Source organism: Dreissena polymorpha, chromosome 13, assembly GCF_020536995.1.
Source record: "Dreissena polymorpha isolate Duluth1 chromosome 13, UMN_Dpol_1.0, whole genome shotgun sequence".
In the NCBI taxonomy this organism is placed as follows: Eukaryota; Metazoa; Mollusca; class Bivalvia; order Myida; family Dreissenidae; genus Dreissena; species Dreissena polymorpha.
Genome location: NC_068367.1, coordinates 63405547 through 63427766, shown reverse-complemented (window position 1 = coordinate 63427766; position 22220 = coordinate 63405547). Strand labels below are relative to the sequence as shown.

Genomic DNA, 22220 nt, shown 5'->3' with positions numbered 1-22220 from the left:
TATCTGGTATCTGATTAGTTTTTGCCATCATTTTGCACGGAACAAAAGTTAAGCATACAAAACGTCAATTTGCAGCCCCTTCTCGTTAGCCTTTCTTAAACAAAGCTTTTACATGGGCAGTTTCCAGTAATCGACAACTTCACTAGATGCGATCTTTTAAAAATAAGTGTTTAGGTGCAACTACAACAATTATGTATATCTAAGGTTCCTGGATGTAAAATATCCGGACCTGAAGATTTCACAGGATGTAATATTTTAAGTACTAGTATTACAAGAATCTCCTCGTAATCAATTTTAAGATCCTTAATCGTGTGATCATTACTCCTGTTACTTTTGGCAAATGTTCAACATAGAATTTCAAAAAATAGTTTTGAAGAAAGCAATTTACACCGTCATCTTCAGCTAAATGTCAGTTCTTTTTAATATGCTGTTCCAACATCAACTTTTTTTATTGAATAAGCGTACTTGAAAAAAAATCTTTGGGATTATTTTCTTCTGATATATTTTATTCAAAATTAGCGTGTGCTCTTCTACAACCTCGAGTAGCTGCGTTTTTATAACTAGTGTAGTTTTACACATTTAACAATAGGTATGTTCTCTTGTTTTAATCAAGAACTGTGTTTCTTTGTGATAGCCGTTACTGCATTCTTTGTCATCCATATATGTCTGTTCTTTTTACACGTTCGATTTTAAACTTTTTTCATAGGAATGCAATTATGTATCTTAGCCATTAAGTTAATCAATTGGTCCTTAAATGATACAAAAATCTTCCTCCAAGTTGAAATCGGACAACTCTATAATTATCGCATCGAAGTCTCCTTTATCGTATGAGAAGTTGTTTTCGCCTGGGAATTACAGTAAATTTTGAATGATATCAGAACATCGTTATTTTTTAAAGCGATGTAAGTTATTTATTCATAGACCATCAGTCTACAACACAAAATGAAACATAATCGGTTGTTGGGAGTTTATATATCGTGTGTAGAAGTTCACATGTTATTGCAAGAACCTCTTTGGTTGCATTAATGAACACATGACTACTGCAGGTCTCAGAAGCATAAGACGTCATATGATCTAAACTATATCTCTATCACCCATTATAATATGATCTTCTTAAGATGCTATGGCCTATCGCACTCATGAACTTATTGAATAATAAGATGCTTTATGTATCAGTCTTTGGTAGAGTGTACACTAAAACAATCTTTAGTATGTCAGACCTCACTTCCCAGCAGCATCTTTATTTAGAGATAAATGTATTCAGATATTTACAACTACCTCCATCTAAAAAAATATAGTTAAAAAAACTGCACCTCTTTATTCCAATATCACACAATTTAGGTTTGAACACAATTAAGGAAACCCACCATAAGGTAACTCGAAATAACAACTCTGCCAACCGTCTTTGGCAATTCTATAGTTAATTTTACCATTCCCGCCGATGAATATAAATCAAAGAATCCAATTCAGCCCTTTTATTGCCTATACTGGAAGCATTTGGGTACAGACATGTACGATCTTCATGATTGTCAGTACTAAAGCGAAGTAGCTTTTAGAAGAGACTGAACAACAGCTCGCGTGCAATAAAGTTTCAACTGTTTTGCTGATCACATATATTTCAGTGTCGTTTGTAAGACACTTACAGAGGGTGCAATCTAGTACTATTAGCGTATATGTTGGTGTCAACGGGAATGTTAATGCTTGATACATATGAACCATAATCATCACCATTACCTATTGTCTCCATGGAATCATAACTGCACTGAGATACTTTTACGATAATCAGGTTTTCTTCTTTCCTAGAGGTATTACTTGAACACACCAATATGCTGAAAATAAAACTGAACGTATTTACATCTAGTAAACTGTAAACATTAAACTTAACTTAAACAGATTCACATTATTCGTTCTGTTGTCACGGTCTTTCATTTCGTAAATGGCTTGATCTTATTCAATTTATGTGTTCAACATTGATATTCGGCCCGTGTAGAAAAATTTACTTTCCATGCCTTCATTACTCTTAATATGTGTATCCTAAGAATGTTTCATCAGACTCGTCATGTGCAGTACTTTCCTCACACCAGATATCTCCCATTTGCAACCGTTGCAGTTTTATATGCAGTTCCCATTATTATCACCTGCTTATGTGATGGTCATTCTACAACAAGGTACTCAATACCAGTTGTAACAATATTCAAATATGATACTGTTTCGATCAAAAGGCCACTGATTCTTACTTTCAACACATAAGTTCTCATTCCTAACATTATAATTGTGATCACTGGAACCGCGTTACTTAGACGTTTCTGTTTGAATTTGAGAATTTTACACCTGTCTAAGTAATTCACTTCATGTGGAACATATCATGGAGACATGCGTCTTTCTACCGATTGATTTCTCATACATACAAAGACGATGACGAATATGTAGACGTAGACGATTCTCTTAACACAAATACATTCTAATTATAGCAATTTAATATTAAGCAATGTAAAATAATAACAATTATTATTCTAACAACTCATTTAAATTACTTTTACTCACGGACTCTAGATTACACGGATAAGAAACGGGACCGTTACGCCAAATATCTTGTTGTGTCTAAGTCACGTGACCGTGTCGTAACTATCGATCTTTTATCGAAGCGCCGAGGTTATAAATTGTATGTACCCACTCACATATTTTGTTAAATTATAGTTTCATTTCTAGGCCGATTTTGACAAATTATATATCATTAGAAAGCTTACGTAACGTAGTTTTCAGATATATAAATATATATTAAGTTTTTCTTTTGATTTCGGCAGCCCGGCGAGTTATAACTTTAACTTTTGCAAATATCATAACGTTTTGGAGTTTTAGAATCTTGATTTACGGTTAACATGTTCGTACTTTATACCGATTTGTAGCGTTTATATTTGGAGTTCAGTTTAAAAAATAACACCTTGCTTAGGAGAATAGAATTCTGTATATGATAGAGACAAAAAATGGTTTAAAAATGAAAGCAAGTTAGGAATGAAGGCGAAAGAAAGTAGCGCGCGGTCCTAACGAACCGAACTGATGCTAAGGTCCTGGCGATTATGCTTTTGTTTAGATACCGGCCATTGAATTTCCTTTGCCATGATTATTATATTTTTATGAAATATATTGACAATTTTGTTCTAGAGACATATCAATAAAGCTAAGTATTAATGAAGCTTAATAAATTAACGATTTCAGCTCTTGATTATAACACAGAAAGGGTGTTAATTTTATGATGAAACAGCGTATATAGCGGACCCTCTTGATATTTTTCGGCTTTGCATACTTCAAATATAATGGGTGTCAAAACATTCATCGTTTGTTGTGTATTATCAAAAAGGTAATTATGTAAACTTATATGAAATTAACCATAATTAACAATTAATTAAAATTATTTAAAGATTCTTGAAAATCACGGTCAACTGTCTATGCATGTATATTGAAATATCTTTATAAGTTATCAGAGTTATAAATATATAGAATTCTAAATTAAAACTCTGTATTATTTGTATTTTTCGGAAAGATTATTTAACCCCGTTGTGGTCAAATGAGAATGCTATTTTAATCATGTTGTTCCGTACACTACCATACACTCTTTATAGGACTACAAAATGACGGAGTTTTTTTACCGGTACCCGCTAAATACGTTAAATGTTAAGTATAAGATTTTTTAAATGTTTAAAATGTACTTGTATAGGTATTAAGCACTTATAATTATTATGATTAAGCTGGCTGACATCTATACAGTATTTAGTTATGGCAATCTGTATGGGCAGATGACTATAAATGTTTTCAATACGCTACATATCTTATAAACGCAAAATTGAGTATTTGGCGTTACATTACTCCAAGAAATGACCACTAATACCACGAGAAGACATGGAGGTATCATAAAAAGTGTAAACTGACCAGACATTGCCACCTGTGGTTAGGGACCAATATACAAGTATAGGTCCCTGCTGTGGCGTATGACACCATAGTGTTATTTAGTATTGGTCGGCACAGTATCTGATCATAACGAGATAATTGGTTTGTGCTGAACACAGGGGCAATAAAACCACAGATCTATCAATAAACAAGATTATTTAGATATCTTTTATTGAACACCGCGATAAAAATGCTCAAACCATGGACTCTAGATTACACGGATAAGAAACATGGCAACATTCTCAGAATCATCACTGCTATATGTGTAATCACTTAACAATTCGTCTAAAAATAATTTATATATTTGAGTTGAAGACGATGTACTGTTGTATTAGTCTGAATAAACTATCTGGCAGCCTGTCTAAATCTAAGCCGTCATCGTCCCGGTGAAAAAACATCTGATTGTGAATAGTTGGACATGATGCCCTGATGTCAAAATACGAAATGACCCGCGTAACACCGACCGTGATTTTCAAGAATCTTTAATAAATTGATAATTTAAGGTAAATAACATTTCAAATAATTATACATAATTACCTTGTTGATAATAAACAGCAAACGATGAATGTTTTTGACACCCATTTTATTTCAAGTATGCATGCAAAGCCGAATAATATCGAGAGGGTCCGCTATATACGCTGTTTCATCATAAATTTAACACCCGTTCTGTGTTATAAACAAGAGCTGAAATCGTTAATTTATTAAGATTCATTTATAATAAGCTTTATTGATATGTTTCGTGAACAAAATACTACAATATATTCCATAAAAATATAATAATATGGCAAAGGAAATTCAATGGCCGGTTTCTAAAAAAAGAATAATCGCCAATACCGTAGCATCAGTTCAGTGCGTTAGGAACGCGCGCTACTTTTTTCCGCCTTCATTCCTTAATTACTTTCGTTTTTAAACAATTTATTTTCTGTCGTATACAGAATTCTATTCTGCTAAGCAAGATTTTTAAAACTGAACTCCAAATATAAACGCTACAAATTGGTATTAAGTACGAACATGTCAAACGTAAATCTAGATTCTAAAACTCCAAAACGGTATGATATTTGCAAAAGTTAAAGTTATAACTCGCCGGGCTGTCGAAATCAGAAGAAAAACTTAATATATATTTATATATCTGTTTACTACGTAACGTAAGCTTTCTAATGATATATAATTTGTCAAAATCGGCCGAGAAATGAAACTAAAATTTAACAGAAGACGTGATTGGGTACATCAAAATGTATAACCTCGGCACTTCGCTGTACGCTAATTGTAAAAGATCGATAGCCACAACACGTTAAAACGCGCGGTGGTAAAACATAAAATGTGTATTTCTTGTGTTTAACTCGCTATAAATCCATTAATAACAACGGGAATATACTAAAAGTTATATTTTTTTGAAAGAGGAATTAATAAGCAACAAGATAACGTATAAACCAATAAAATCGGATGAATAGTTTTGCATAAGATTGAATTTACTACAGTGAGGGTCAAATACTCGATTCATCTCCTATCAAAATACATTCCGTGTTTTACTTAATAGATGCACACGTTAATAAATACATAACAGTTAATTTATGATTAAATTATATTCAATAAATAAATAAAATAATAATACCGATTGTGATGTTGTCCACAAATGTACAAATATTGTTTTTATAAATGAACATTATGACGCCTATAATATGACGTAAAACGCGTAAATGCACGTGACGTCGTGGCGCCAAACATAAGAGCGAAGGTTCTTTTAACCTGTTTTGCAAAGCCACTACATGACGACGATTCTTTTTAATGTCTTTGCCATTCATAATATGCTATGGTTCGGCATTCTGAGATCGTATTGTTAGGAAATTATATGTCCAATTGTACAAATGGCTGTCATATTGACGATTTATTAGCATGAGCATGTCTAACTGAGAAACTCGTTTATTTGAGGTTTGTTGATGAAGCATGTGGCAGTTATGTTACACAGTGTTTAAAAGGGGGCATTATTATAAAAGAGGGGGAGGGCTTTATTTGTGGTAAAATTTAATTCTTCTTCATAGTTATTTGAAAGTATTTGCATCGCAGTAAACGGGAAGCAGAACACAGGTCATATGCTGTGTTTTTAAGCTACTGCGTACGTTCATGAATAATATCATTATATGCTTTTTATGTTCGATTTTAAAGAAACATTGGTTTAAACAAAGTTCCTGATCGACGTAATAAATTGTTCTTATTGTATACATATATAAACTAGCAATTTATGTTTTAAATACAACGTTTCACCAAATAATTAACATATTTTTAGCCATATTGAACAGTGTTTGTCACGTGTAAGTTAAAGGGGCCTTTTCACGTTTTGGTAAATTGATAAAATAAATAAAAACCTGTTTTAGATTAGCATTTAGAATTTTTGTTTTAGTTATGGTATTTGTGAGGAAATAGTAATACTGAACATTTACCATGCTCCAAAAATTCCATTGAATAAATCTTATGACGATTTAAAAAATGATAAAGCATTGCAATGCGAAACGATTGAATAATTTTGAAAGTTCTTTTGTTGTCGTTATATTTTGTGAAACTACGAGGGTTGTTTATATAAAGTAAAAAACAAATACTCTCAAAACATGAGCAGGGATGGCCGAGTGGTCTAAGCGGAAAACTTTTTGTTCCAGGACTCCAGGGGTCAGTGGTTCGATCCCAGTTGAGGGTTACTTTTTTCTTTTTTTTAATGTTTTCTCTTTTTTTTTACTGGAGATTTGTAGGTTCAATGTTTAAATTTATCAATATTAAGCATTTAATGACAAACTTCAATACATGCCCAAATCTGTGAAAAGGCCCATTTAAGGCTATAGTGTATACAATTTAATACTGAGCATAAAGTAAATACATTTTTAAAAATTATACATTTCTTTTATAAAGAAGATATCTTATTTCAAAGGCGATGTATACGTCGAACAAGTAACTTTAAATTTCATTGACTTTAAATTATGACATCATCGAATATAAAACTAGCGCGGGATCTTATTACGTTTTCACAAAATAAATTTTACTTATGAAAGTAGGTAATCTGTTCAAATACTTAAACATTTGTGTTTACTAGATAATCAAACTGTAACTTTATGAAAGAATTTCGCTGATATCCAAAAATAACACTTGTATTTTTTTTTAATTGATTGAGTTTAAACACCCAACCAAGTTGTAATTTTGGAATTGTGCAACATAATGCGGCTTCTTTCTGGATTGTGCGACGATGATCTGAATGTTCAACTATATACTGTACAAGTTATGTATTTAAATAAAGACGAGATGAAGTTGATACTCGAATTGGTTTCTGGTACGATGGTCATATCAACATTTTGGTATTTAAGTGGTAATATAATTGAAATGTTTTTAATTTTAATCATGATCTTATTATGTTATTTTTTTACAATCTGTCAATCCTTAAAACCGTTTTCAAAACCCATGTGTTTCCACAGCAATTACCCCAGTTGTGTTGGTTTGTTTATCTGCTTTATACGTGTATGTCTTGTCTTCTATATTCGTTTTGTCCCTCGTTGTTTGGACATTGGTTACTTGCTATAAATCACGTACCGCATCGTTTAAGGTTTACACGTGTATAATTGCAAAACAAATATAAGTAATTTAACATGGAGCTTCACATTTTATGATTATTTCCTTTTGTCTTAGTTAAAATTACTTTGGAAAAATATGTGTCATATACTTTAAAGAGCGTAGTCTTTAAAGCTTGCGGAAAGATCTTGACATTTGAGCTAGGGAAAAGACCGCATCACACGACACGTCGTCAAATGATGGTCAATGTATGTCCATAGTTATTTCTAAATACATCAATAGATGACAACGTTATGGATAAGACAGGACATTTCGCACAGATGGACAAACGTTTTGGTAGACATTGTAATTATTATATGCTTCTTTCTTCGAAAGAAGTCCCAAAAATAAACAAACTTCGAATAACAATAAGGCACATTTTTTACACCGAAGTAAACTCAACTATGATAAATAGTTTTGGAGACAACGGGGGTCGGATTTGATATTGTTAAGATAAATATTTTTAAGTTTTTCTAATATTTACGAGGTAACCAAGCTTTTGAACGCTCCGGAACCAGAATCAAACTAGGCAAAGATAATGTCAACTTAAACAATTTGATGAAGCTTTACAAGATAAAGTAAACAATTTGACATGCAGATAACTTTAATTTTTGAATTTTCTCTTTTCAGATTGTGGAAAATCGTACCCTGATCAGATAAATGAAGATAAGGCTTCACACTATATTTCTATGGGTTCAGATGTCAAGGCCAATGAGAACCCTTGGCACGTCAGTTTATACAGAAAGGTGCGTGTATATACATGTTTGTATAAGTATTTGTTCACTCCATCTCCATAAAATTATTTTTAAAATTTAGGGATTCAAACTAGGATTTCTGCTGAGCGTTTGGAGTTCAGGTCAATGTCAAATATAATATAATAGTCATAGATTTTCTCATGAAAAGCTCTCGATTAGAGCTGTGAAAATGGCACTTCCACCTAACATGTTATTAACAAGCACTTATTTATGAGTGCATATAAGGAGTTTGGCATTAATGACACGGTTAATGGATTTAAAAAAAAGGCTTCCGCTGAATATTTCGGAAACAGATAGAGCTGTTATGATGACACTTAAAATAGTTTATCAAACTTTAGCCTTTGATTGCTTATGGCGCAAACGGGTCGAAAAGGCCATAAGCTTTACACATATAATTAATAAAATATAACTTCTATCTGATTGTATCTTTCTTTAATTCAATATAAAATAGTGAAAACTATACCACATTTGAATTTTTTCTCTTTTTTTTCCAACAATAAGCAACATCTGTGAAAACGGTGGTTTATTAACAGTTTTTGCAACGTCAATACTCTTTATCGTCAATTTTACATGTGAGCTTTTATTATAAAAATAGGATACAGTTGCGTTACACATGTATTTAATGCGGGTGATTTATGCTTCTTATTTTTTATCCTAGTTTGGCACGATTTTGTGCGGACGTGTTTTGCGGCAGATGTCGATATAGAAAAGTCGCATTATTATGCAAAAAAGATAGTCATTAGTTAGTTACTTATTTGTAAGCTATTTTCGTTTTACACAACATTCTTTTAGAATGACCAACGTCCTTTTTGTGGTGGGTCACTTATATCCCAGCGATTCGTAGTGACAGCAGCCCATTGCATAACCGATCAGAATCTTACGGATGAAGTGTTCAAGGCATCCGTTTGGATTGAGTTCGGTACGTAAAGAAAATGTAAACTATTATCCATGTAGAATAACTTGACAATTGTTTTTAAAATAACACATGCATTATCTTCGTTGCAATCTACTAGTAATCAAAATCAAACACTTTTGATGAAATACCTAGACAGTTCCGGTGACAAATATGTTTAAGAATAAGGTCGCCCGTCTATATACCCCATTTACTTTTGTGTTATGCTTCTTAACAACGACTAGCCAAAATTACATGTAATTTGATCTTCTTCTTTTGCTTCCATGCAATTAAACCTTTTAAAAATGCATCATCATTATCATCATTTCCTTTGACCTGTATAGCCGTTGGGGGAAATTAGGGACTTTGATACAGAAATCATCCCCCAGTTATGTTTGTGGTTGGCTTCTGAAAGCAATCCATCCACGGGAAGTGATGTCAACTCTTTCAGACGGTCCATCCAGCTTTTCTTTTGACGACCTCGATGGCAACTTGCCCAGAATCACAGCCCTGTACAAAGAGTCGTGTCTGATCTCGTGTCCAAACCAAGCACGCTTTCGTCGTTTGACGGTTGCCACTAGGTTCTTTTGGTGACCAACATGCGTTGCAGTCATGGTTCGCACATACTAGTTGGTATTATAACCCATGTAGGAGATTATGTGCAGTCTTCGGAGACACTTGTGTTCAAAAGCCCCTATCCTGTGTTCTGCGTCCGCGTTGAGCGGCCAGGCCGTACATAAGGATGGAGACTACGAGACTTGTAGAGCCTTTACATTTGCGGGGGAGCTAATGAAGCCGCCTATCCTAAACCTTTAAAGTCTAGCCATCGCTGCGGTCGCCATGGCACTTCTTAAACGGACCTAAGCGGTACTGATACCATTCTTGTGCTTCAGATCCGTCGCCAGTTTATGGTTTTGGCAGCATGCATATAGTGTTTTGCGTTATATGTTTGTATCACATTGTTGCCAACATGATCGATGGATTTGCTTCTTCACGCAGTTGCTAATTTTTCTCATCAACCCTGGAGACTGGCGGTGGAGTGCGCGGTTGTTGTAATTCTGGGCTTCCAATCAGGCTTCATATTCTGTTAGTTTGTCATCGTAACGTCTCTGAGTGGGCTTTAGGCAATCTTGACGGCGCCCATATCCTCTCTAAGAATGTGCAACTTGTGGTACGAAACGTGCACGCCCCCTAAATTCCATTTGCTCACCGAGCGTGTGGTCTTGTCAATATTAAAGTTTTACCACCAAGTAAAATTGTCGCTGATATAAGACATTTCAAAAATGACGTGTTCTATGTGATATTTGCATTATTAAGTCTTTATTATAAGTTTGAAGTGCATATATACCTCCACTGCATTTCTGCACAACAACAGACAAAAATAAGAATCGTTTGATGAAAAATGTTTATTAATTGAACCAGGAAATTCTGATTCGTTAATAATTTGATTTTTTGAGATAATATTGAAGATAAGATGTATTGCCCATATTGTGACCCGATTACAATGAGACTACTAAAATTAAAAGCAGCATTGTACACATAAGATATACACAGTGAGGATGGTTTAAGATATCGGAGATTGTCAATGGAGTTTCTGGGCTTATGAATGACTTAATCTAAAGATACCTGAGCTCATTAGTTGTTGACCTTGATATGCATTGTAGGATTACGTTTAAGGTTATGTCATACTTTGAGATTAAAAAAACACTCATAGTTTGTCAACCCTCTCATATCATCTGTGCAAAAGTCATATATATTTGTAAGTGCACAATAAATGTTAATTTTTGAACGAACCCCGAGGTGTTGTAGCGAGAACAGCATCAATCAATTACCAAAATTAAAGGAAGAAACATGCCTTGCGCAAAATTATGCCTTGAGCGTTTGAGTTTCAGGCGCATTAAACTTGCAAAAAGGACCAGTGTCATGATCATCATACATTGTTCATATTATTAAATTACCAATAATGATTGGGTTTTCAAATATATTGACGATGCAAAAACATCTGGAGATGTACTTTGCGCACGAACAGGGACGCTTGTTCAGGGTCAAAGTTTAAAACGAAATGAAACGAACATTTGTTCATTTTTCCGGAACATTACTCTATCTAGCATTTGCGGATTGTGAAATAATGTGGTATTCCGTGTGTGCTGGAGGTTCGTGTAGAATGTGATAGGTCAGATGTAAAGTGTATATTGATAAATAAAATTGTCTAGAATGTACTTCTACCGGGCATTAATGGAGTTTCAAATAACTTTGCTAACGTTACCCGCATACGGAACAGTTTTATTTTTCGTGCAAGAACCAGATCCCTATCTTAAAAGTAAAGGTCAACAATTATGGTGAAACATGAAATATATGAAATGCATGCTTTGAGGAAATTCCTGCTCTCTCAAAGAAGCTTAACTGATGGATATACATGTTGATTACTAGTTATTGTCATATGACTCAATTACTTGTAGATTTACAAGCCTTTTTCTATGAATATTTCACATGCAGCCAGCCAGAATTGTACTCCAAGTGGACTTGGACGGGGTGTGAAATCAATCATTCGTCACCCTCACTACAGCAAGAAAACTAAGTTTGACAGCGATATAAGCCTGCTTGAACTAAGTGACCCGGTAGAATATTCTCTGTACATTCGTCCTATATGTTTACAAGATTATTCAAGCACATCAAAATTAATGATTGGTGCTAGTCGTTCGCACGGAAAGGCAGTTGGGTGTGGAGTAGTCAATCAAGTTGGCTTGCAGCCATGGAAACTCCAGGTATATATATATACTACAGTGGTTTTTTAATTCGATCAATTCATCGCCACAATTTTGTCAAAGTACAGTAAAACATCATAAACTTTAGTTATCGAGTAAACGAGTTGTTCTGACTTAAAAATTATGCATATACTCTAAAATTTTAACACAACGTGCAATTAAAAGCATATGACGTTAATAATGAATAAGGATTGTATGTTATTGTGTTTTTTATAAAGTTATTTTTTTAAGATTGTCAGTACTATATTATGATTTAAATGTATTTGATATTTCAGATAAAAAAGTCCGCTATTTATATTATTTAATTGACATACTCATTATCCGTTCATGGCCTTGAGTTTAACCGTTTGCCAAAGTCGGACAGACTCCTCTTGATCGCATATTAAAACAATTCACTCGTCAGGGAATATTTTAATCTTTGTTCGTGGACGTTCAAGCTATTGTTTTGAACTATTTGAATGAAAGAGTTAAAGAGGTTCTTATGTTTGAGTTGAAGGAATAATTTAAATGAAATATGCAAGCTTAAAATCCATTTTAGGATACTAGAACACATATCGTTGCCAACATTACCAGATATGTGTATGATTTTTCATAGCTTATAATTTGACAGCGACTTCCATTTGGATGATTAAAGGGTTAAATCACCGTGTTGTACAATTATGAAGGAATTGTCATTTTTGATTTACGCTCAAATTCTTTAAGTGGTTTACTGGAATTTAAACGACTTACAAATACTGTATCTCACAAACATGACTTTAAAATGATTGAAAACATTTTCAGAAAGAAACAGTTTATTTGAGCATAATTAACCGTGTTATTTTAGGAAATTATGCTGCCCTACGTACACAGACATGAATGCAATGAAGATTTAAAGTCAACGATCTACAATTTTACAGATAACATGATATGTGCAGGCTATAAGGTACTTTTGATGCATTGAGATAAACTATAAAATCATAACTATTGTATTTTAAAAAAATAGGGTATACATGAATTATCTAATTATTAAAAGTTGTTTAAGTTATACAATAAATTACAATTGACATATTCTACAGAATTTGGTGCCTGAATCAATTCATCAAAATTGTTTTTAAAACTGTGTTATAACAAAATTCTTTATATACAGTTTAAACTATTATATATAAAAATGAATTAATAAGGTAAGATGACCACTGCATGTAGACTATAACTTTTCATTAGAAGTGCCCGAAAAATATACAAAATGAACGGCGTCAAACGCGAGGTTTCCCATCAATAACTTTAGTGATGGCATATTGGGAACAATTAAGCTTGATGTAGATCTAGCTTTAGATTGTATTTATAGCTAGTCCGGCCGAGGTAAATATCAGTGTTTTTTAAAAACAGTAATGACCTTTACTGTGTGGCTTGCATGCTTCGTTTTAGGTTCAACCTATTTATTTTAGCTCGGTTGAATCGCAAGCCTTAGACTTATTTTGAAACGCTCTCTAGTCTATTTTCAATCAAAATTGCATTTGTTCTGGTTCAACATGTGAATTTCTTTTAACGTACCATATAACCTGTGACTTATTAGTTTTAAAATAATAATCAAACCTGATATACATCGTTCAATGCATACATATACATGCATAAAGCATTTTATGATTATATATTTTAATTTTTAACGATTAAAAGTGGGATTATTCACAATATTTTTACAAAAACTGTTTCGGCCATTTACATTTTAATATGTAACTGAAAATTTATGAATGTTTTCTTCATAATACCATTTTACAAGCAATGGTACTTTTTCCGATTTCATAAAAGTGTTGGTATGTCTTTTTTTCGACGACCGTCTGATTTCTACATAAATGCGATGACGCACTTTTTTTATAGAAACACACATATTGCAGTCAAAATGTGTTCTTCTATCAGGCGGTTGATGTATGGCACAGGGGATAACCATCACTTAAAACTACGCAATCGCTAGAAGAAAAAAAAATTCATTTAAAAAACTGAAATTTTAAATATATGATGAGTCGAGGCGTTTATATCAGATATAATCTGGCGTTTATGTATAGTGTTGGGTGTATGTATTACCTTGAATTGCAAGACATTTGCCTTTAATAAAAAAAATACTTAAAGGAGAAACAAGAATTTATCCCCTAATAATTTCGCATTGTCTTAAAATGCATGCCAGCCTGTCCGCTCATTGAATACATGTATTCTACACATCGATTCTATCAGATAACAATTAGCGTTTGGTCCCGCTACTTGACTTTAAATAGTAGCAAAGCGACAGTTGTTAATAAAGCGCACGCACTTCACACTTCAGCAGACAGTTTTTCAAAAGCAATCGTATGGTTAGAATGACAGTTAACGCCGCACACCAAGTTTTTCATAGCCTCCAAATTGAATGCGTATTGGCCTTGGAGAAACTAATAAATAAAACAATGTTTTGCAAGTTGGCACCATTTTAAGTGCATTACTTATAAGAAATGTCGGATTTGAGTCATGGTTATTTTAATAAAGATTTATACAAGTAAAAACTGTATTAACGGTAATCAAACTGTTATATATGAAGTTAGAGTCACACAATTCGCAACCAGGTGCATGCTTGGTTTTCTCCTTTCGCAATGTTTGGAATAAATTTGATTGGACGTATGTACTTGGCAATTTCTTAAAGAATCTTATTATCATTTTAGCAAGAGTTTGCTTTGATGGGGTCTAGTTATTTTTAAGTTTAGCATGTGATAATAGTGTTCAAACGACACAAAGTAGCACGTGCAAATATTGTTTGTGTCTGTGCAGTATCAATGCTACAATATTCATAGCATGCACGTTGTAATCAGTGGTTAACATATTGTCAGGTTAGTGTAGGAATATTTCTAACAAATATTTTCTATCGCGTTGTTATACAATAATGGATCTGTAAGAAGTACTTTCGCTTTCTCTGCACTGTATGTGTTCCCACCTGTAAAATGATTCCCGTCTCCAAATTGTATTAACTTACAATTTATGTACGTGTTTTTTAAAACACAAAAGGTATACACTTAATTATAGCACACATTTGATGACGATAAAAATAATCTTAACTGGACAAACACAGAAGATGTAAATACGATTTACCAGTTTGCGTACACGACAACCAAACTAGGAAATATAAATATGAAGTATTCGAGGATTTAATTACATTTAGTTAATATTAAACATGGATTCGCTAATATCATTTTTTCTCAGACATAAACGATACGATTTAACATATCATGACTGCCTTTAAAACGCATTTATTCACGGGTAGATTTGATGCAAACTGTATTATATTGATATCTCGTATGAATGCAGAAATGTAAAAAATATTTAAATTAAATGATACACCAAAACAAAAAGTGGTTTCCGGTCAATGCACAAAGATAAAAATTGACAAAACGCGATTAAGCTTAGGTTAAAAAAGCTTGCAAGAAAATAAAGTCATTTGTTAAATGTATATCTATATACATATGTAGATATAGATATATATATGTATGTATGTGTTTCAGAAACGATATGGTGACGTTTGCCATGGCGACAGTGGTGGCGGTTTCATGTTGGAACTCCCACAAAAATTTATGTGGGTTTTGGCGGGTATTGTCTCGTTTGGGTTCAATTGTAACAGTCCTGATCACTACACATATTTCACCAACGTAGGAATGTTCTATGACTGGATTGATAGCATTGCCAAATTTACAGATGAAAATGTCACACTCGACTTTCTTATAAATACGAGTAGAGAACGTGATCCTGAGAGTGGTATCATGCGCGTTACCAACGGAAGTAATTTAACATCCGCGGCAACAAAGGCATCAACGCAGTCAACCGTTGGTCAAGCTAAAGGTAAGGGAATATTGTTGATTTTTACAAAGAGGAGAAACAATTCAGCTGTATATAATTATCTTAGGCAAACGGAAAAAAATAGTTTTCGTTCGATTGTTGGTTTAGTACCTGATTAGCAATTTGAGCTACACGCGTCTCCCATTGGCCTGCATCCACAAACGCTCCATAGCAGCAAGTGGGGTCAATGACAAAAACCTATAACAAGCAATTTCAAAGACATGTGTCCCCTGTTTGTATGCTGATAAGTTTCAGGTAAACTTTTGCTTATTTGAATTAACATTAACTGTATTGATCCTTCAGTTACCCTGTTCCAAAATTGTTCATATATTTGTCACTGCATTCATAAGATACCGTAGTTTAAAACGATTAAAATGTTAAACTTCTGTTCTTCTGGAACCTAACTAAACAGCTTAACCATTCTCTTGTGGTCCTAAAAAAGATGCTAAAATTATAACTATGTGGTGAAAACTGGTCAGCCCACGGAGTACACATTGTTTCGGTTCTAATATTTGTTTGCGTTTCTACTATAAGTATTCCTTTGAATTTCAAACCTGTTTGTGGAACATTTTCGAAAGGGCGCTTACGATTTCTTCAACTCTGACCTGCAAATTATCACATAATGCCTCTTTTTTAAGTATTTCAGAAAAACGTTTGCGTTTACTATTACATTTAGTAAACACTTATGTGTTACAGATCTTTATTAAGAGTCAAAATTAGTAGCTTTCAGCAGCCAGCAGTTTGTCCCTCCTAAAGATCGTGTGCAAGATAAACTTCAGACGAATAAGTATCGTGCAAAATGATCATACTAATGTATGGAAAGCATCGACCGCCCAATGCGTACCGAATAAACGTTGGTCTGTACCAATACAACAATATTTAGTTCATTTATCACGTAAATCTGTCGTAAGACGTTTAGGCTATTTCGTTATATGATGTACATACGTCTTCATATAAAGTAGTTACTTCTTTAAATTATTTGGTTACTGCTTTACATGATATAATTACCTTTTATACGGTATAGATTATTCTTTATATGATGTGGTAACTTCATTATATGATGGGGATACTTCTTAAAATTGTGTGGTTTTCTCTTCATTTGATGTAGATACATTTTTGTCATTGTTACTTCTTTTTATGGTGTATTGACTTTTTATGGCGTGATAACTTCTTTATATTGTGTGGTTGCCTCTTCATATGATGTGGATACTTATTGATATGTTTCGGATAGTTATTCATAGCGTGTGGTTACCTTTCTAAAACTTTGTTTTGTTTTTTGTAAGACATGGTTGCTTCTTTATATGATACGAACACTACTTATTAAAATGTGGATACTTCTTAACATGTCAGGAATACTTCTTACCGATTTGGTTACTTCTTTATGTTTAGTGAAAGTGAGCAGATAAAAAAATAAAAAATAATTTCATTGAGTCGTCTAATATTTATAATTTTCCCAACTGTCAATATATTTTGTGAATCTATCAGTATATAGTAATTTTCCAATAAATCATTATGATTATTTTGCAGTTGAACTTTCCATAATATTTCGGCAATATTTTTCTTCGTTTTTAAGAAATCCGAGACCGAATACGATGTTCGGGGTCAGATAGCTCTAAATGCAATTCCCATTGGTTTCCATTATAAAACGACCAACTGTCTGTGTTTTTGTGTTGTTGTTTCCTTTTATTCTCATTGCTGAATGTTAAATTTATATACAATACTATATAGATTGTAAATATATTTTAATATCATGATTAACATTTAGATCTGTTTTAAATATATGCATTGATTTACAATTTGGATTATCACACGCATTTCAATCATAAAATTCCAATATTCAAACTATACAATTATATATTTCGACTATTGAGTAAATATTGAATTAAAGTTTAACAAGAACACAAAAAAGAACCTATAATTGAAGATATACTTATAAATATTCAAAGTATTTTTGTCTGGCTTTTTATAGCAGATACACAAGCATGTTATCATGCCTTACGAAAATGAATATTATTTCGGAAATTGCAATAACAGACATGTCATGCTGCCTCTTAGAAGCGCATTTCGAATACATGTACCCACATGTTCCTATTCTGGAACGAAACTTAACCCACATGCTTTGAACCCTTTTTCACAGAGCGCGGCTAAAATAATATTTAGATTGCTTTGTTGCTAATGCTTTATTTTTTGCTTTTTTGATATTTCTGTTAATTGATAAATATTCATTTATTTATTAGTATGAGGTTAATCTATTTGTAGAGATGGATGCAGTAATTATAACAATTAACTTAATATCTAACAACGAATTACTTGTTAAGCACTTGGTTGTAATTCGGTACTATTTTTGTATATCCCTTCGTCTCAGTTTCAGTAACCACGCCTACGGCTACACCAGTGTGCCGTCAGGAGCGTGTCCAGGGACCGTGTAAGGCTTCCCTGCCGAGGTATTTCTACAACTACAACACTGGGTTCTGCGAGCAGTTTTCTTATGGGGGTTGTCAAGGAAACGATAACAATTTCGGTTCACTGGAAACCTGCATTCAAACATGCAATGCTAGGAGAGAAAAGGGTAAATGTTATTCTGTTCTTACAATAGCTCGAAACAGACAAGGAGTCTGTGTATTACGTCTATTAACCAGACCTCAAGGTCACAATTCAAAGTCAAGGTCAGGGTCACCCTTCAAGAGGGAAGGTCAAATATTAGAAATAGGCCTTAGTATTTTGTTTGGAGAATAACTTCAACTATAATTAACTTTAACAGTGAACATAGAATTACAGTTGATATGCATGATTGGTGAAAATGTTGCTGCTGTAAATATGATCAAAAACAGACGTCAGGACTTAAATATTTGTTTGTTTTTAGGGGGGATTTGGTAATATCTGCTGTGAATTAGATTGAAATGTGATGTCAGGGCTTGAATATTTGTTTGGTTCTTGATGGGTTTTTGCCAAATCTGCTGTTAGATTAAAAATAAGAAACCTAAAACGTTTTTAATAATTATGTATTGGCCTTGATGATTGATTTACAATGTTTTACCAAATGAATATATGCCATTTTACTCCTGTGTAATATAGTTATCTATCGATTGTATAGTTAAACATACATTTTATATAAAAAAATTTGTATAGGCAAAATGTATGTTTTTATAACACATTGTATGATCGATTGTAACAATATTATATTGATACTTTTATTATATAGCTTTTAAATGGCTGTAGATACACAAAATGTGTGATGATAGTGCTAAAAGAACAAATATTTTCTTTGAATCATTTCCATTATGGCAAGTTATTCATAATGCATATAAATACCTGTAAAAGCGGAACCAAGCAGAGCTTTAACTATGCAATTAAGCTGGACAGATATTTGGGTTTCATGTTCTCAATTAACAGACAGGGAAGCTCTTTATTGCTTGACTCTAGAGCCTCCTTGTCCCAGTATTAATCATGATGGCAAAGTTTTGGCAAAAAGAAACATTAATATTGTTATAATCATTTTGAACAATATCAATTATGAAATGCGTTTTTGAGGAAAAATAATAGTTTAAGATATATGTTGTAAATATCAATAAGTTGGCTCATACAAAATTCGTACAAGCTTTATATCACAGTATTCCCTATGACTCAATTACTACAGTATTGACCTACTAATCTGAGGGTCTTTGGTGCGATACCTGGCTCAGCCAAATAAGTTGTGCGTAAAGTGTCGTCTTTGATTAGCCTATGCAGTCAGCACAGGCTAATCAGGTACAACACTTTACCCCTCAACTTGTTTTTTTCTAAGAAGAGACTTTCTTGAAACTTAAAATATCATAAAAGCGGAAAGTGTCTGATTAGCCTGTGCGGACTGCACAGGATAATGTGGGACATTTTTTTACACACATGCATATAACTCGCTTGTCACAGAGCTTGGCTCATATGCTAAGTGTCCCTTGCAATTATGCAAGATGGCAAATTAAGTTTCATGGTTTTATTTCAGTTACATATTGTGCAAGTCCCTTCAAGTTATGCCCGATGATAAATTTGAGATCTTAATCAATTTCCTATTTTGTGTCCCTTACATGAAAGCTTGATGACAAATTTAATTTCTTGATCCGTAACCTATGTGTTGTGTCCCTTTGTAGTTATGCCACGTGACATATTTGATTTATTAATCTGTTACCTGTGTTTTGTGTCATTGATCCTTTCTTAATGTACAGTTAGGCCTGATGTGTTTATCTATGTTTTGTGTCCTTGATCCGTTCTGTATGTACAGTTATGCCTGATGTGTTACCTATGTTTTGTGTTTCTTGCAGTTATGCCCGATGACTAATGTGAGGACAAGACCAGTTTGGAGACTTGTCGTCTGATTTTATCATTTCGTCTCTGCGGATACACCTGGTACTCCAAAATCTGATGCAACAGCTGTCAAAGATTCTTCAATGGTGTATAGAGACAACATGTATTCTTATGAAACCAAAACCAAATGAAATATTGTGTATTCATAATTATGTGAAGTTACATTTTTTAACTTTTATTACATAACGTTTGAATTTCTTATAAATGACAATATGAAATCAGTTTGAGTGTGATATCTATGGGTTGCATCCAAGCATGTCTTTCGGTTTGAAATGAGATGCAAGTTCGGATGTTAGTACTATGCACTATCAGTTACTGAAAACTGGTTCTGCGTAAAAAATGGGAACTTTGTGTTAAATACTCGACCCATGTGCTGAAATGTATGCTAAGTTTCATACATCATGTAATAACCTTTTATTAATTATTGTATTTAAAAACAAAAAAGAAACGCTTGTGATGACCATTTTTTAACAAGCCTGTTGCAGAAACTTTATTAAGAAGGATTATTATATGTTTTGACAGAATTGTTTGATAAAGCTGATGGTGTAAATTGGAAGTATTTTGCATTGCACTGCTTTATTAAAAGATTCTTTTATTCTTCAAGGTCAGTGTGTTTTTGTTATATCAAGCCACTGTTTGAACACTCCACACCTCATTTTGAAATTTTGCTGCGCTTGTTTTGTATAATACACAGTGTACGTCGGAATCAATAATGATTGTTCATATACAATTTGACTAAAGCTTTCCTTTTAAATATTTATTTTGGTATAAACACTATTGTTTTATATGTTATCACTATCTATATGTGGTATTAAGAAATGATGTATTTTTTATAACACAGAAATCAAGTTACAAGTTTACTTTGTGCGTATGGTTGATTGCTTATTATTATTTATGTCAGTCGGTCTATTTATTAAATTATTAACCCATTTATGCCTAGCGTCTAGAAAAAAGGCCTTGGCAAACAGCGTAGACCCAGATGAGACTCTGCATGATGCGGCGTCTCATCAGGGTCTGCGCTGTTTGCTTAAAGAGATTTCTATAAGAAATGTTCTAAATATAGAAATACATATACTAGACATTCCTAATTTTAGAAATAAATTGATGCAATTTAGAAGGATGGGAGAGTCCACTAGGCATAAATGGGTTAAGAATGTAAAACATATATTGAAACAACATTATACAATTTAGTAGTATATTCCATTACTTAAGAAGACCACTGGCATAGGGTAAATCTTTATTTTTTATTGTATTAAAGGTGTTTACTCAAATCGCCTGGTGCTAAAAGGAGTAATCTCCAAATTTACTAATATTCTTCAAAGCAATAAAACGTTTTTCTTAATGTTTTGATTACATTGATAAAACTATAGGATTTCCAAAAGAATAAAAACCTTTGATGTAATAATTATGTTCAGCATTTTGTGAAGATTATGTTTATAAGACAAAAAATTGTAAAACTTAAGTTAATTGTCAATGTGTTTTTATGCCCCCGGATCGAATGATCAGGGGTATATTGTTTTTGGCCTGTCAGTCTGTCTATCCCAAAACTTTAACCTTGCTCATAAAATGAAAACTCTTGGATCTTTGTTCTTTAAACTTTACATGTGCATGCATCTACAACCAAACATGGTTTGAGGTCACCAGAACAAAGGTCAAGGTCACAGTGATCTTTACAATCAAAGTATTACTTTGTTTCTAAAAAAGCTGCCGTGCGGCTTCAAAGCGCAGTAGGGGGCATCGTGTTTTCACAAACACAGCTCTTGTTTTCTAATATGTTCAAATCATGATACAAAGTTATGCTTTTATGTTTCCATGTGTAATAATGTACAATGTAATCTGTTTCTATGCATTTGTTTGGTACTTATTGTATATGTATGTATATATATAGTGTATATGTTTAGCAAATATATATTATAGTATACGAATGTGTACCTCCCATTACACATTCAGGTACGTAAAAATAATTACAGTTTTTAGTTTGCTTTTAATGAAATTGGAAAATACTTCTTTTAGCTTGTATCACTCAAATTCTAATTCTCAGTATAAATGGTCTGTTCTTTGATGTTACATATAAACAGAAGTTAACTTTTCGTTTACAACCTTAAAATA

At 33.0% G+C, this 22220-nt stretch overlaps 1 protein-coding gene across 1 annotated transcript in view; it reads left to right on the top strand.

Moving 5' to 3' along the window:
- The window catches only part of LOC127854717 (uncharacterized), a 150782-nt gene extending 129061 nt beyond the window's left edge, over nt 1-21721 (top strand). The window contains exons 43-49 of the mRNA XM_052389775.1: nt 8164-8279; nt 9081-9207; nt 11677-11945; nt 12769-12867; nt 15443-15776; nt 18139-18342; nt 20069-21721. Of these exons, the coding sequence (XP_052245735.1) occupies nt 8164-8279; nt 9081-9207; nt 11677-11945; nt 12769-12867; nt 15443-15776; nt 18139-18342; nt 20069-20085 (1166 nt within the window). The 3' untranslated portion in view covers nt 20086-21721. The remainder of the gene's footprint in view (nt 1-8163; nt 8280-9080; nt 9208-11676; nt 11946-12768; nt 12868-15442; nt 15777-18138; nt 18343-20068) is intronic.
- Nucleotides 21722-22220: the final 499 nt, after the last annotated feature.